Source organism: Seriola aureovittata, chromosome 5, assembly GCF_021018895.1.
Source record: "Seriola aureovittata isolate HTS-2021-v1 ecotype China chromosome 5, ASM2101889v1, whole genome shotgun sequence".
NCBI lineage: Eukaryota > Metazoa > Chordata > Actinopteri > Carangiformes > Carangidae > Seriola > Seriola aureovittata.
In genome coordinates this window covers 11714912-11730435 of record NC_079368.1, presented here as the reverse complement: position 1 = coordinate 11730435, position 15524 = coordinate 11714912, and the positions used below count along the sequence as shown (strand labels likewise).

At 39.0% G+C, this 15524-nt stretch overlaps 1 protein-coding gene across 6 annotated transcripts in view; it reads right to left on the bottom strand.

Moving 5' to 3' along the window:
* mctp1a (multiple C2 domains, transmembrane 1a) overlaps positions 1–15524 on the bottom strand; it is a 138273-nt gene that overhangs the window by 85181 nt on the left and 37568 nt on the right. For all 6 annotated transcript variants that reach the window (XM_056376198.1, XM_056376199.1, XM_056376200.1 and 3 more), the window contains exon 2: positions 3326–3446. In XM_056376198.1, the coding sequence (XP_056232173.1) occupies positions 3326–3446 (121 nt within the window). The remainder of the gene's footprint in view (positions 1–3325; positions 3447–15524) is intronic.

Here is a 15524-nt window from a genome sequence, read left to right as displayed (position 1 = left end):
GGCAGCCTTGCATTGTCTTCTAAGGATGAAGGAAATCCTCCTTTGGAGGTCTGTGTACTGCGATGGCTCATGGCTCAGCTAGATAACAACCAGCCTCTGAGCACCGAGTAGAGACAGAGAGAATAAACGCAATTTAACCTAAAGATGCCTACACAACCTGTAAATGGATATTCCTACTTTGTGTACAGTAAACAGCGCACTAACGCTTTGTTTCTATGGCTCACATTCACTGTCCACCCTCTGCTCTAGACACTGCACCCTCCCGACAGCACCTGCATGCTCAGCTAAAATGAATGAGTGCAAGAGGGCGCCGGAGGCTCAAAATGTTTTATGAGGAATGTGACTGCTGGTGACATATGGAGCAAATGCTTTTCTTTGGCCAGTAAAGAGAGGCTTATATTTCATATGTGGTTTAATTAAATGGAGTGCTTTCAGTTTAATACCATTTATAAGCGAAATATTTAGTCAAATCTGATGAAAACATATTTGGAAATATTAGTATATTTCGTGTGATGGCACAACGACTACACACAGTGCTTGCAGGTGAGCCGTCCACATTTAAAGTTGTTCTAGTGCTATCTAACTATCAAGCACTGAAACACTGAGCCTTTGCAGATGTTTTGTATACACAAGTCAAATTCTAGGTCTATAAAAATAGTCAGTGGTATTGCAGTTGGTTCATTATGAAGTGTTCCAGATGTTGTCTTTCCTCAAATTGAGGGTCAAATTCTTAAATGACTGAAATTTGATTCTAATTTTAATGACACAAAGGAAGTCATGTTCCTCCTTTCCAACAAGGGTATAAAATACTTGCTTCCAGAATGAAGTGTATTTCACTGTGATAGGAGCTTGGACAGGTTGGTTGGTAAAGGTGCATTATGGGAAGAAACTCTGGGTACAAATGTTAGGTGAGATAGTGAATCTTCTGCATTCTGTTCATTTACAACACTGCATTATGAACAGATCACAACAAAAAAAAGGATAGGCTTTTTTATTACTGCAATCAAAGAACATCAGCCCTAATTAATTATCGTAAAGAAAGTGAGGAGCACTCCTGTAGAAAATTAAACAGCCCTTGCTGTCATTACTAATTTTCCTGTGTCAGTCTTTTAAAGCACTTCATTTTTGTTGCTACTCAGTTTGAGGAGATGATTTTTTGTTATGGCAACACATCCTTTAATTGGCTGTGAGGGCTGCTTCATTTCAACTTTAATTTATCTATTGCCCTTATTCCCTCACTCAACAACAAAAAAGGCTCCCTTCATCACTTGAAACTTCATCGAAGGGACATCAGGGGAGACAATGTGGAATCAGACACCTCTTGTCAGGGAGACCCTCTCCCTCCTTCTTTTGTGTCTGGCTAGTCAACCTTGTTTTTGGGTGCATACATCACTTTGATGCATGGATCAGAGCTGCAGTGTCTGACAAAACTGTGTGCTTCTTTTAGCTTCTTGTAAAGCTCCAACCTCCCTCCTCTAACCATCCTTAACCTTATGCTTTCTCTCTGTGTGTCCATCTTTGCCATCCATCATTCCCCATACAATCTGATGAAGTTTATTTCTTGGACCACAGCAAATGATCAGGTTGTTTATCAATATCAAGGTATTTTTTAATCATTTTACATAGTCAGAGAATCAATTCTAGTGTTTTATGGTGAGTGTTTCAGTGATTCGCTTCAGGCTACTCCATAAGCAATGCTTTGTGCAGCTTGGTTTGATGTCACACTAGTTTATGAAATAATGAAGTGATTATTATGCCGGTCTGCATGTTGACATGATACTTTCAGCATAGTTATTTTTAGTTTCACTTGCAGGTTCAGTGGATATGAATAGCTGAAATTCCTGAAATTCCATACAGCAGAGGTCCTCCTGAAAAGATGTTGTTTCGAAATGTTTTGCAGACAAAACTGGAAACTATTTGTATCATCTATAATTCATGTTGGGGCTTTTAGTGAATCAATAGGTAGCAGAACTAAACTGCTTCTCCCAACGAACTAGTTTCATTTAACAACTCACCTCTTCCCTGGTCTACATATCTGACAAATGAGCCTAGACTGATGAAGGTAAAATAAAAAAAAAATGGTAAATAAATGGTAAATCCAATGTCTTTCTGCAATTAATCCTTCACCTGTTATGCAACAGCAGCAACATGTGAGGGTTCTGACAGCACTACATAAAGATTTGGCATCAACTGCTATGTATATTAATATTTCGAAGAAACCCACTCTGTGCTTTGTGTGAAGAAACAACATGTATCACAACACTGCTGAATTTAGTCCACTATATTTCCATGTCTCCTCCTGTTTGTAATGAGCTGTTTTGATGCGCTGAGGACAGGACAGGTGAGCTCTGCATCGTACAGCTCATTATCCAGGTGAACAGATAGTACGGCAAAAATGTATGAGAGAGCAGGATAGCTCTGTCGTCATGGTAACTGCTACAAGCACTAATGAGACCTTGGCATCTGTCACTATCCAAACTATTGTCGGTGACACCTTGCTTGTTTTTGTGTGCTGGCCTTTCCATTATCCATTGACATAATAGCCTGCTTAATCATAGCATAAGGGGGCGGGGTTCAGACAGCAACCACAGCGGGCAGGAGGCTATCTGAGTATAGGTCGGACACTTTAGAGTCTTTGCTCACATTAAACTTAAAAAAAAGCTTTGGTCACAAGGGTTATTCCACTGGGTAGGTAAAGGAAATACCTGCAGTATGATTTAGTCATATTACAAAAGAAAAAAAAAAAAGATCAAACTAGTATCAACCGCCTAGGCTATAAAAGTGTACAATGTTCTCGCTTAAGCAAAAGCTGAGTTCTTTTCATGGCTAGATGCACATTAAATGTGCCGCATCATTCCTAGTAATTCAATTTCACTTCACACATGGAAAATGGAGTAAGCTGTGAGGACGAGATGCATGATTTAATAAAACTCTACATGGGGAGAGAGATGAGAGAGAAGAAAGGGGGTAAAGTGTGAGGGGAAAAAAAAAGAGTGGAGGTTAAAACAAAAAGATGAAAATATTACATTGAGAAAATAAAAATGGGTGAGACCCCTAAAGATAGCAGCTCTACAGAAGAAATAATAACAATGAAACTAAGCATAAAACAATTGAATTCTTTGAGGATGGTAGCATCCTGGTTGCCACACTGCTTGTGCCAGTAAAAAAAAAAAAAAAAAAAACAATTGTGAAAGGTGGACAGAGAGATAAAGTGGTTTTCATTTGGTTGGCTAGACAGAGGCTTGATAAAGCTGTTTGCCCTGTCTCTATACATAAAGCTCAATGCTGTTGAGGTAACAGGTAGAAAAGGAAACAGAGCTCCTACCTGTCCGATCTCGGATGGCCAGGTTGTTCCCTTTCTTTAGGATGATGTCCAGCTGGTACATGGCTGGACTAGGAGGTCGAGGCGAGTGTTCTGCATTACTGGGCCCCACAATGCTGATGCCCTGTAGAGAGAAGTTACATAAGTTATTCATATTACTCCCGTATTATAATTTTCATGAGGACAAAATGAGGGAAATGAAAAAAGATACAGTACGTACAGAAGCGAGACACATCTGTGTAGTAAAAAAAAAAAAGAAAAGAAATAAACACAAATTTGACTATTTTAAATGGCTTAGCACTAGTTGACCAAACAATGTTTACATCCCACATCAACAAGCATATGAGACTAATATGATGACCAATATTTTCATACATTTTTTAAGTCTGACTGATTATTTTTATATTAAGAGAAAAATGAATGTCAAACTTCTAGTAATGGATTTTTGGGATGTAGTTTATTTTGATTTGACATCCAAAATGTAAGAGAAGAATGATGACGCTCTGAATAAAATCACATTTAGTTGAGAAAAAAAAATCCTCGAACAGACTAAAAAGGGTAAACAGAGAAATTGGTCATGCTTTAGAAAATTAGTATTTGCACATGACATAATATATAATGCATGTGTACTGAAGTCTGATAACTAATCATGGCAAGCATGCAGCTTTCTTGGCATGCTTGAGCGTCAGGCTTTCTGAAGGGTTATCTTGCTGTAGCCCCGAAGTCAGTGCTGTACTCCACGTTGACAGGGAACCCCCTCTGGCTCTAATCGTGGTTCCCCTTGGAGCTAGAGGCCCATTAACAAGACCCATGATGAACCATGCTATGTTGAGATGCACTAAAGCTTACTGTCTTTCTCCTTCTCTTGCTCATCTTATTCTCCCGCCCTCATTTCTCCTCCCCGTTGGACAATTGGTGCGTGGGCACTCCTGTCATGTCTCCCCAGATATCGTACTCTGAGATGAGGCTAAGAATAACTATAAGAGCAGAAAAATGCTAGTGGGCCACTGGGAGACTACTAACAGACTACCAAGGCTAGCATAAGAGCAACTCCCACCAGAGAGGAGCAGAGCAGAGAGATCTCCAAACAGTTGAAAACAGGATAAGGATGTAAATGGAAAAAAGGAGAAAGAAGACCCACAAGGATCCTCCCTATTAACACTGTCATCAAATGTACACTTCCATAATAGGGCTGTCAGAGTATTTCCTCCAATTATTAACATCATTTCCCTCCAGAATAATGTCTGATTGTCTTAAAACATAAACTGACCCTGTAGACTGTTTTAGCAAGTGGGACCTATTTTGATGGTTTCAAAGTCCCTGTAATAATAGAGAAGGATGTATTTCTGTGTATTATGGTGCTATCAACTTTCAAAAAGTGTATATTACCAACAAGGTTTCTATGTTACATGCTAAAATAGCACAAACCTGTGCTTTTAACACCATTAAGGGGCTACCATGCTTTGAGGCTGCAGGTTAATAATGGTGACTATAATTACACTGCGGTCCTTGTAGTGTCACTGTATTATAGAAAAGATCTTGTGCTGTCCTCAGAGATGATCAATGTAATTATCTGCAATGAATATCACTCTTCACTATCTTTTTCTATGCATTAGGAAATGAGACTGCTAAATATGCCACTTGAGAAAAACCACTACAAATGAGCTAGCGGAGTTTCTAGGAGACATTTGTATCATATTATGTGGAACAGGAACATAAAATGAAGTACACAAAATATTTTACTAGGAAGCTACTTATGTTCTTAAAATAACTATAAATGACGGCAATTCAGACAGAGATTTTTCGGGCTGCCAGGGCTGACACAAGAGAGTAATTATAACTGTCACCACATAGTGCAAGTGCAATAATTATCTAATAAAATCCATATATCTGTGATTGTGTATATCAAAATATTAACAGTATGTGAAGAGCACAGTGTGGACTACACACAGCAGAGCTTGAAATAACAGCAGCTGGGCAAGAAATGTGGTGCTGTGTAAAGCCTGGAAGCCCCAAATCTCCATGGAAAAGTCAACCCCAACACAATTTTAGCTTCACAGCACCTGCTGTCAAACAGGCAAATAAACAAAGAAAGCAAGAGAGAGTCAATCTTACTGGGAAAAGTCAGAACTGAAATAAATCTAAAGACCAAAATGGAATCTATTAGGTAACAAGTGGACCAGCTCAGCAAATATCTGAGGAAATCTAAGGTGAACATTCAGGGACAGAGAGTTAAAGCTGTGTGATTGGATAGGATAAACCTGGGGTCAAAAGTGCATGTAAGTCACTGTAATTGAGCTCTGTATATTTGTGTGGATACAACCAATAGGATTGGACAACAATTACAGGGGTCTGACCATGTAACATTAAGCCCTCTCGTCTATGAACATGACTAACAATCAGTGACACAAAGACAGAGGCCACACAACATTGAGCTGGGTCACATCATAACACACAGCCATTAAGAAAAAGATGGAAAACTCAGGACACAGTGTGTCCACAGAAAATATCTGTGTACATGTTTTTTTTTTTTTGCTTCTCTATTGCAATGTATAAAACCCCTCAGTTGCTTTGTATTTTTCAGAGTGTCTGTATGCCGTACAGTACCACTAACAGACACAGACACAACAATAAAGGTACATACACACAAAGATGCACACAAAAGTAATAGGGAGCACAGGATTTGAAATGGATTTGCAGATAGCGTAGGCTGTTCCGGTGAGCGACAGTGTACATGATGGGATCAATGGAGTCTTTGCTAAAACAAGCAACTCGATAAAATCAGGACCAATATGCCGAGTTACAACGGTACAGAAAGAACAAAACAAGCAGTTAAAGACTAGTGTTGCTTTGTGTTTCATGTCCAAGCTTGTGACCAATGAAAGTGACATTTGCACTGCTCTAAAGAGTGTGTTGATCTTAACTGAGTTGAACAGCTTGAGTCTTGAACACTGAAACCAACGGAGAAAAAAAAAATCTCATTATAAACACTCCTTATTCATTTAAAAGATCCGCTTTTGCCAAAGATAGGGTGGGTTAAAGCTGAAATTGCCTCTGAAGTGCAAACCAACACTACAGGAGATCCTTACAAAAAAAGCCGATTTTCTGCTCTCTTCCATGTGTCAAGGAGTCATAAACATTCATGACATTTAAATTACAAAATGTTTACACAGTATTGTGGATTCAATAGAAAAGCAAATATACCCAAAATAACAAATATATAGTTTATTGGTGCATTCTTTATATTTTCTTTAAGGAAACCGATGAGAAAATGATTTATAAAACTCTATTTTGGATGAAATGTCTATTATTATTTGTTACAATTCTCAGGCACAAGAGAATAAAAAAGAAAACAAGTACAGTAAATAAGTATAAACACTCACACAACATAAAAGACACACAGGCACATGGCCCTGGTTCATCCTTTGGGACAGACTCGGCAGATTCGGCACATTGATGGCTGAGTAAAGAGACGCGTGCTCCGAAGACACACACCACATGCACTTTCACAGTGACAGAAATGGAGAAGAAAGGAAGAGAGCAAGGAAAGGAAAGGCAGCCAAGATCCATCTCACTCCACCTGCTCTGTGTTTCATGATTCCTTGAAGCTGGCAGAGAAACTAAACAATAGCTACCACGTCCCAATTTTCAGTCTCTCTCGCAGTCAGTAATAAACAGTCTGGAAGAGGGAGACCATACAGATCAACAGACAGTGTATTTGGCCACAATTTCTTTACAACAAAAGTGTCCTGGTCTGACACATGACATACACAAAAATATACAAGATTCTACTCAAGGTTTCTGAGCCCAATAACCGGGTCATATATAATTTACATAAATTAATTCTAAACGTACTGAAAGAAAAGCAAGGGCTAATGAAGACCCAAAACTTTAGATCCTGGCCTATTGTTAGCCAGACGTTGGCTGTGTGTGTGTGTGTGTGTGTGTGTGTGTGTGTGTGTGTGTGTGTGTGTGTGTGTGTGCGTGCGTGCGTGCGTGCGTGCGTGCGTGCGTGCGTGCGTGCGTGCGTGCGTGCGTGCGTGCGTGCGTGCGTGCGTGCGTGCGTGCGTGCGTGCGTGTGTGTGTGTGTATGAAGAAAAAAACATCCAGCAGGCAGAATGTAAATACAGGAAAGAAACAGGAAAGATTTCCATTACAACTCTATGTGGCACTGACCCAGTGAGACTCAACTATCAGAGCACTTTACATTTACATTAAATAATCCCCGGGGAACCAGACTGGAGAGTGCTCTGGGTATTTGGATACAGCATTTCACAGAAAACCCTTCAGACTGAATCCCAACGGAATCAATTCAAATATCAATCAATACCAATTTCCTTTTCCATTAACTAAATACTACTTTACAAACGAGACAAATGGGGGGTCAGAATTACATTGCAAATATTGAAGGCACCCTTCCATCGTCTCCAGAGGGTGGTTTGCATATACATGTTCAGTGTATGTACAAAGAGTATGTATGACCTGTATGTGTGTGTATGTGTGCATGCATGTATGTTTGGTGTGTGTGCTCCCTTTTTCTTCATGTTTGTGTGTGTGAATGTATAATCTTATCCGCACTGAATCACAGAGAGGGGAGCTGACTGTTCATCAGTAAATAAAGACAGATGATGAATTGCGCTTCTGAAATGAGAGTATTCAATAGGATATTCCACACCAACAAACTCCAGCCAGACACAAAGCATATTATCTGCTGCCTACATTCCTGGAGGGCACAAGAGGGTTAAGCAGCAGATTATGTGGATATACTGCACTGAGCTTCAGGTTCAGCTCTGAGGCATGTTATAAAGCCATAAAAACCACTAAGTCAAAACAGGCACGCTGTCATTGACTGCCCTGAACCTTAATCAAAATTCCACTGTGCAACAAAACTCACAAAGATACACACACACACACACACACACAATGCCACAATCAGTAACACTTGATCACTTGATCAGAGCAATAGTATTTAGGACAAAGTGAGATTAGATATAACAAAAAACTCAGGTTTGGTGTTGAGGTAATGAATTTTATAGCTCTGATCACTTTTCACTCACATTTTTTTTTTTTTTGTTTGTTTGGTTTTTTTTTTAAATGGCAAATTGAAACTGAATCGAACTTTTTACCAAAATCACTTGTTCTACAGGAGAACATAAGTTTTGGCCTTTTCAGTCAGCATCTTGCTCCTGAATCTCCCCCTTTCAGCCACAGCCTCACACTCATATACACAGCGAAAAGCGTCAACATGGCAAACATCAAAAGACTAGGTCCTAAAGCCGGTCATCTGGCAGCTCCCAATGTTCCATTTTTCCCAGCACCAAATGTGAGCAAGCACTGGTGGCTCACCACCAGGGATGCACTCACAACCCACGCACTACTCAAGAGTTTGCGGCTCCCTGACAAAAGTCTTCCTCGGGCTCTAGGTGAAAATGTTCAGTTCTGAAAGGTTAAACCAAACTCTATGGTGGACATGATGGCAGGGAGAAAAGGTGACAATGTTGTCAAATGAAATGCTTCAGGGAGTAATCAATTAAAAAGCTAAAATAAAAATGACTTTTCCTCCTTTCCCACCAAATTTCAATAATATCTGTATAACTGGTACCAGCTATAAGTAACCAGTAAGTGAGAGCACCATGTTGCTGGATTTCACTGTATGTCAATTTCCTGTCTACTACGAGTTGCATAGATCTCTGAGCATGTCAAAAGAAACATTTAGAAAGTTTACATTAGTAGGCCTAAATTTCCAGACTCACCGTCCTAGAAATTTGAAGCACACTGCAGTATAAGAACTTCGGTCCTCTAGTTTCCTTGTGTTACTAATGCAAACCATGACACAGAAAGTGCTTTTGTTTTGGAATTTACTTTTTTTTCCTTTCTTTTTTTTTTTTTTTTTTTTTTTTTAAAATCAGCCCTTCAATCACCTGTAACTCTGGGGGGTTACAGGTGATAGTGATGCCTGACGGTGATGTTATTTTAAAAAATATTACGAAATGATGTGATGTGCCATCTTTAAGCAGAGCCCTGCAGTTTAACCTTGACTGCTGCATGAAATAAGTGAAAAACAGCCTATTGGGAAAGTTTTAAAAGTTCACAGTTCACATTTAAAAGGGCAAACTGTACGTAACAAAGCTGCTTTGAAAACTTAAGACGTCAACCAGAGTCATTTATTTCTTATCCTGAATTTTATATGTCATGACAACGGTGTCTTTATTGAGGAGGAAGCCTGTATTTAGCCCAGGGCACTGTGTGGAGCCAGACTCTCGTTTCTCACAGCGATGGCAGGTAATTTCCAGGCTCTACACCTCCACTCCTGCATAACAATAACCTGTTCCTGCTTTGCTCATTAATAAGAACATCATGACAGTTTTCCTTCTGTTAGTAGAGATGCCACTTTTAGCTATCCAACAGAAAACCACCATTTGTGCCCCCCCCCGCCCCGCCTTTATGGCATGAAATGGCATGAAATGGTGGAAAAAAAAAGTCCCTTCACCAGGCGCATGGTTCAAAAGAGTTGTATTTAGTCTCTTACATAATCATGGCCAACATGCCATAACCCAATCAGTTTGCCATCTCCCTTTCCCTTTAAAAGCTTCTGATATTCCCTTGACTTATCCAAACTTCTGAAGTGCATTGCACTTTACATCTATTTGCCCTGAGTGCAAGATAGACATAAACTTAAAGTCCATTTCATCAGCTCCTTAAAGCCATAACCTGAGCAGTTTAGAAGCAATTAGCAATGATCTGAAATCTGATTTCACCATTAGAGCTGAAAAAACACAGCTCTGCTACTAAACATAAAGCAAGCCACACTTCTTTAATATAACTAATATTGATCCACAATAAGAGCTGGGTAATTAAGTTGAAAGTTTAAGTGATTCCTCACATCGAAACGATCATTCAAGGGAGCAAACATCAAACATGCACACACACACATACAAACATGCATTTTGGTTGTTGTGTTCTGGTCGACTTGAGGTGAGAAAAACTAAACAGAAACAGGTATCCAGTCTTATTTGTTCCAAGGTTTTCACATGAAATCAATGTTCTCTGTATTTTCCAAACTGAGTAGGACCTGAAGAAATGTCTGAGTACAGAGACGTTATAGACTGCAGCACTGCTGTGAAAAAAAGAAAAAAAAAAGGAGTTCTGCTGTTAGACATGGTAACAAAAAATCTATTTAATTAATTCAAGAAATGAACTTATGCCGATAAGTATTCAGAACCCAAAACCAAAACTAAATGTATTAACGTGTGGTTTTATTCATTAGTTAATAGTCTTAGAGGTGCCTTATTCAAGAATACTATATTATGACACATGGCTGTTGATAGATGCACTTTAACCATTTTGTTCAGTGACATTGTGACAGATGATCTTGCTCACCATCATGCCGCTAAGCCATGCCGACAGGACAATACAGTGTAACTAACTTGTAATTAATGTCTTGTTTAAGGCCTTGACAAAAATGTGAATGTGCTTAACAATAAAAGAAAAGTGAAAATGAACATCATAGAGCAGATGAATCTCTTGTCTACTCTTTGTTTATTTCCTTAGGGCAGGAATCTAGGTCTTGTGCGGGCAAATACCTAATATGCTAACTGAGTGTTGCTATGCAACCACAAAAGAAAAAAGAAAAAAAAAGAAAAGAGAAAAAAAACAATTTATAAATAAAAACTAAATTTGTTATCTGTTTGAGGTAAAACATAAACCCCTTGCTTTCCACCACAACACAAAAATAGCATATAAGGTGAATAGAAAAGATGAGTATAAGAGGAAGGTAGGCTGAGCCTAACACAGCCCCCAGTCAAAGTTGTGATATTTCACAGGCTAATGCAGTGATCCCATTACTTCTCTATAAGGATTCATTTTCAGCCACAAAGCCTCTTAACCAGCTTTGCCTGTACAGGATGTAAGCTCAGCACCATAAACATATGTAATACCTACATCTACATATTCTGCACATGCACGCGCACACACGCACGCATGCACGCACACACACACACACACACACACACACACACACAACACACACACACACACACACACACACACACACACACACACACACACACACACACACACACACACACACACTTAATTTAATGCCATCACACTAATTAAAGACACTTACAATTTGTAAAATACTGACCCAGTCTCCTCCTTTGGGTTCGGTGCTTCGCAGTTTCTACCCTTACCCTGTGAAATATCCACTGACTAAAACAACACAGGCACATAAAATGTATGATCACACATACAGTACATAGACACTTTTGAACACAGACACATGAGTAAAAAAAGGAAGGCTCTTGAGGTCTGTCAGTGAGGCCTATTGAATTGCTAGAAATGTGTCTTTTATGTACTCGCTCTAAATATAGGTTATATGGGGGAGGCAAATAGTGGAGAGGAAGAAATTCAGGCTGAGGCTGTTTCCAACCGTATATTACAGTACACTACAGTGCATCTGTCCCTCAAGACCCTCCTGAAGTGAGGTAACAGTGATAGTTGCCCTTTATATTTTTTTAGCCTCTCTTTCTTGTGTTTCAAACGGTGACTTTGTAGTATATATATATATATATATATATATATATATATATATATATACACACAATATATATCGGTATTATTAAAATAAAATTGTTCTATTAGTCATCTCCCACTTAAAAAAAAATCTTGACCTCAATAAATGAATAAAATCAAGTACATAAATGTTGTACTTCAAAATCCATGTAGAACCACATATCCATTCAGCAAATATTAGTCACGCATAGTAAGGTATGTTGTCAGGAACTCAATAACGTTGTCACTTCAGTGAATCATCTCCGCTGCCACTTTTCATCTGAATCCTCTTCCTCTCTCCTGCCCTCCACTCACTCTCTTCCCCACAGTAAGACCATATGATAGGATCACGACCACAAAAATCACTTTTCCACTGCAAGGTCTGGGACTTATTGTTGCATTTATTTATTTAAATTGGGGCACTATATTACATTTTTTTGTGCAAACCGTTGCGACAGATAAACACGCACATATTTCTCTCTCATCTCACCATGCCAGTCACAAAACCATGAAAAATGTTCTCCATTACACTTTCCCTGCCAAATAAGCTGCTCCATTAAATACCACTATCTCAGGGCCATTACTGAGCCTCTCCTCTCCGGAGTATGTGCAGCACGGTAATGTGTAATGTGACAAAGCACAGAGCCAGTGCAGGGCTCAAGCAGGTAGACAGCCAACAGCCACTTGGCTATATAATGAGGTCTCTTTGGTGTGTTCTTTTCTTAATAACACTCTAGCAGTGCGCTGTGCAAAGAGCAAGCTTCTTTACTCTCTCTTATAGTGTCAGAGATAAAGCTTGTCTCAGACTAGGGTAATGAGTCTCTTGATGCAATACTGCTGATATCAGCTGAAACACTTGATGTGTTTGAATGGGTGACAGGTAAAATCCTGATAAGTCAAAGAGTCAACAGTGACACAATATAAATACTGAAAGTCTCTGCCTCAGTTCACATGATAAATTCAGAATATTGAATCTGTTAATGGTAAAAAAAAAAAAAGAAAAAAAAAGAAATATTTATACACTACAGACATCCTTGTTTACTAATAAGCTCATTTCCCTCTGAATGTCACTGCTTTCCGTGAAACAGATGCTAATGTCAAAATATATTCTCTCTCCTTTCACATTAACCTGATGCTTAAAGACGATTTAACAGTTCAGATGGTGATATTTCACAGTCTATCAACTGTTTATGATCACAAAAGAGAAACCCAGTGAGGGAGAGCTGGAGTCACAGATATAGAAATCAATGAATGATTAAAAGGTACAATGACACGATAACTGGGGGGGAAAAAAAGCTCAGTGTCATTTCAATAAAAGAGTCATCCCAACTATCAGCCTAATTTTTCAAACATGAAACTACTAACGTTCATAACATCGTTGCTGAGAACATTTGAAATGAGGTTCAAACCACAACGAAGATGTCAAATTTTCTTTTAGCAAGTAGTAATGTGAATCGTACCACATACCTGCCCTGTGGGATTAAAGGAGAGAATGGAAAAGATTCCCACTTGCAAGTGTTCACCAAGGCGGGGAAGTGAACCAACTGAAATGTGTCTTCAGCAGCGAGCGCTGACAACTGTCAAGCAACACAAAAGCTGAAAGTGAAATTTTGTACAGATTCATACTGCTTTTTACTTCTAAAAAATCTAAAAAAAAAAAAAAAAATATGAATATGAAAAAAATGAAAGAAGGTTTTGTTTGACTGATTCTGTTCAACATAAAAGCAACAACAAAAGTTGTGCTTTCCTGGTTAAATGGAAAATAGGGTTATAGAACAAAATTCATTTTCCTCTGTTGAGTACAGTATTTGTTGTCTGTATTGAAACTAAGTGCTTCCACATGACAAAAATGCAACATTAGCTATGAGAATTAATTAACTCATCGTCCTGCTACACTGCCTTTATACCTCGGATCACCAGTGAGTGATTTCTCTGCTGTAATTACAGCTGGCAGTCATGTATTTCACACAACACTCTTGAAGGTTTATGGTCAATAAGGTCAGCTTCTAGGAAAGGTAGCATGGATTGGAGCAAGGTAGCAGTCTCTCTCCGTCTCTCAAGACAGTGAAAACTCTAATCTCCCCATTCACCAGCAGTTCAACAGTGTTCAGGTGACTGACTTTCAGAGGATTATTGTTTTACAGTCATAAACACGGATCCGTCCATGACAGCAATGAATAGTTCTACATCAGTAAAATAAAACAACTGAACACCCAAAGGGCTCTTAATTAAATAATGTCCCTTCTAGAATTGTCATCAAATTACCAAACATTAATCCTTTATAATCCTGCAGATATCATTACAAGACAAAGCAGCAGACATCAGTCTTGCAGATGTGAGTTTCATTGGGTCAAACAAACACAGGTGACCAATGAGAAAAAGAGAATAATTACTGAAGATGGCTGTAAGTGAATAAACCGAACAAAGTGTAAATGCATTTTTATAAAGTCTTTTTGACAAAGATGGATAGCGCTGAACCGTAAATCAACCCATTTTCTTCAGACTGCTTTCAGTCATGGCAACTAACACACTTAATAGGACTCAAATCTGGCCTCTATGTGCAGACTGTGGACTAGTTTTCCTGTACATGTATGAGCAGTTGTGGACAAAGACCAGGAGTCAGGGGGCCAACTGAGGACAGAACTCTCTGAGCTTTATTTGTGTTTCCTATCTGGCTCCTTTGACATCCTGTACAGAGTAGCAGTAGGAGTGCTGCATACATTCCTGTCAAAGCAGGTTAGGGCATCCTCAGAGCTTTCTAAGCCCCGAGGACAACGTCAAGCTTACTGCTGATGGAGAATAACAAGGAACCTTTTATGCCCTTTAGACACAGTGATGGAACTGTATGCACATAACTGAACACTGAATTAGGTGCAATTATGAAAACAAACAGAAATACAACTGCGCGATATGGATATGTAATTATAACGAACTGTGATAATAATAATTGTCATATTAGTACATTTTTAATAAATAGAAATGCAGCACAGATACTATTGACTTTTTATGTTAGATTTGCAGTGATTAAATGAAGTTGGAGCTGAAAACTAGACAAAATGAAAAGCAGACAGCATAGACAAAAACAAAATTCTATTGAAGAACTAACAGTCTCCATGTGTCACACTTGGCAACTTGTCTGAAATCATTGAAATTTTCTACCCAGTGAACCTAAGGCCTTACAGTAAATGCAAACGTGTGTGTGTGTGTGTGTGTGTGTGTGTGTGTGTGTGTGTGTGTACCATTATGTAATGACTTTTATATGCATTGCAGCAATGCTATGAGGAATTGGGGAACATAGTGGTTATGCTTGAAAGCCTGATTCATGTCCAATAAACATGTCGAGTCTCACATCAAAAAAGTGTGCATACAGCAGAGAGGAGGAGACCGTGGAAGATCAAGGCCAAGAGAGAAAAGAAATATAAATAGACTGAGAATGAGAGATGAAACGGTAGGAAGTGGAAACATGGAGTCCCCTTAGACCACAATAAGTCATCACACTCAGCACAAAAGGAGCCGCAGCCTCATGATGATTATATGCTTTGCTCTTTCTAACAACTGATCAACTATCAGCATCATCATCACCACCACCACTCTTAATGTCACCCCAGCTGCCCCCTTTATGTGACTCTAATCTACCTCTGGACAGTAA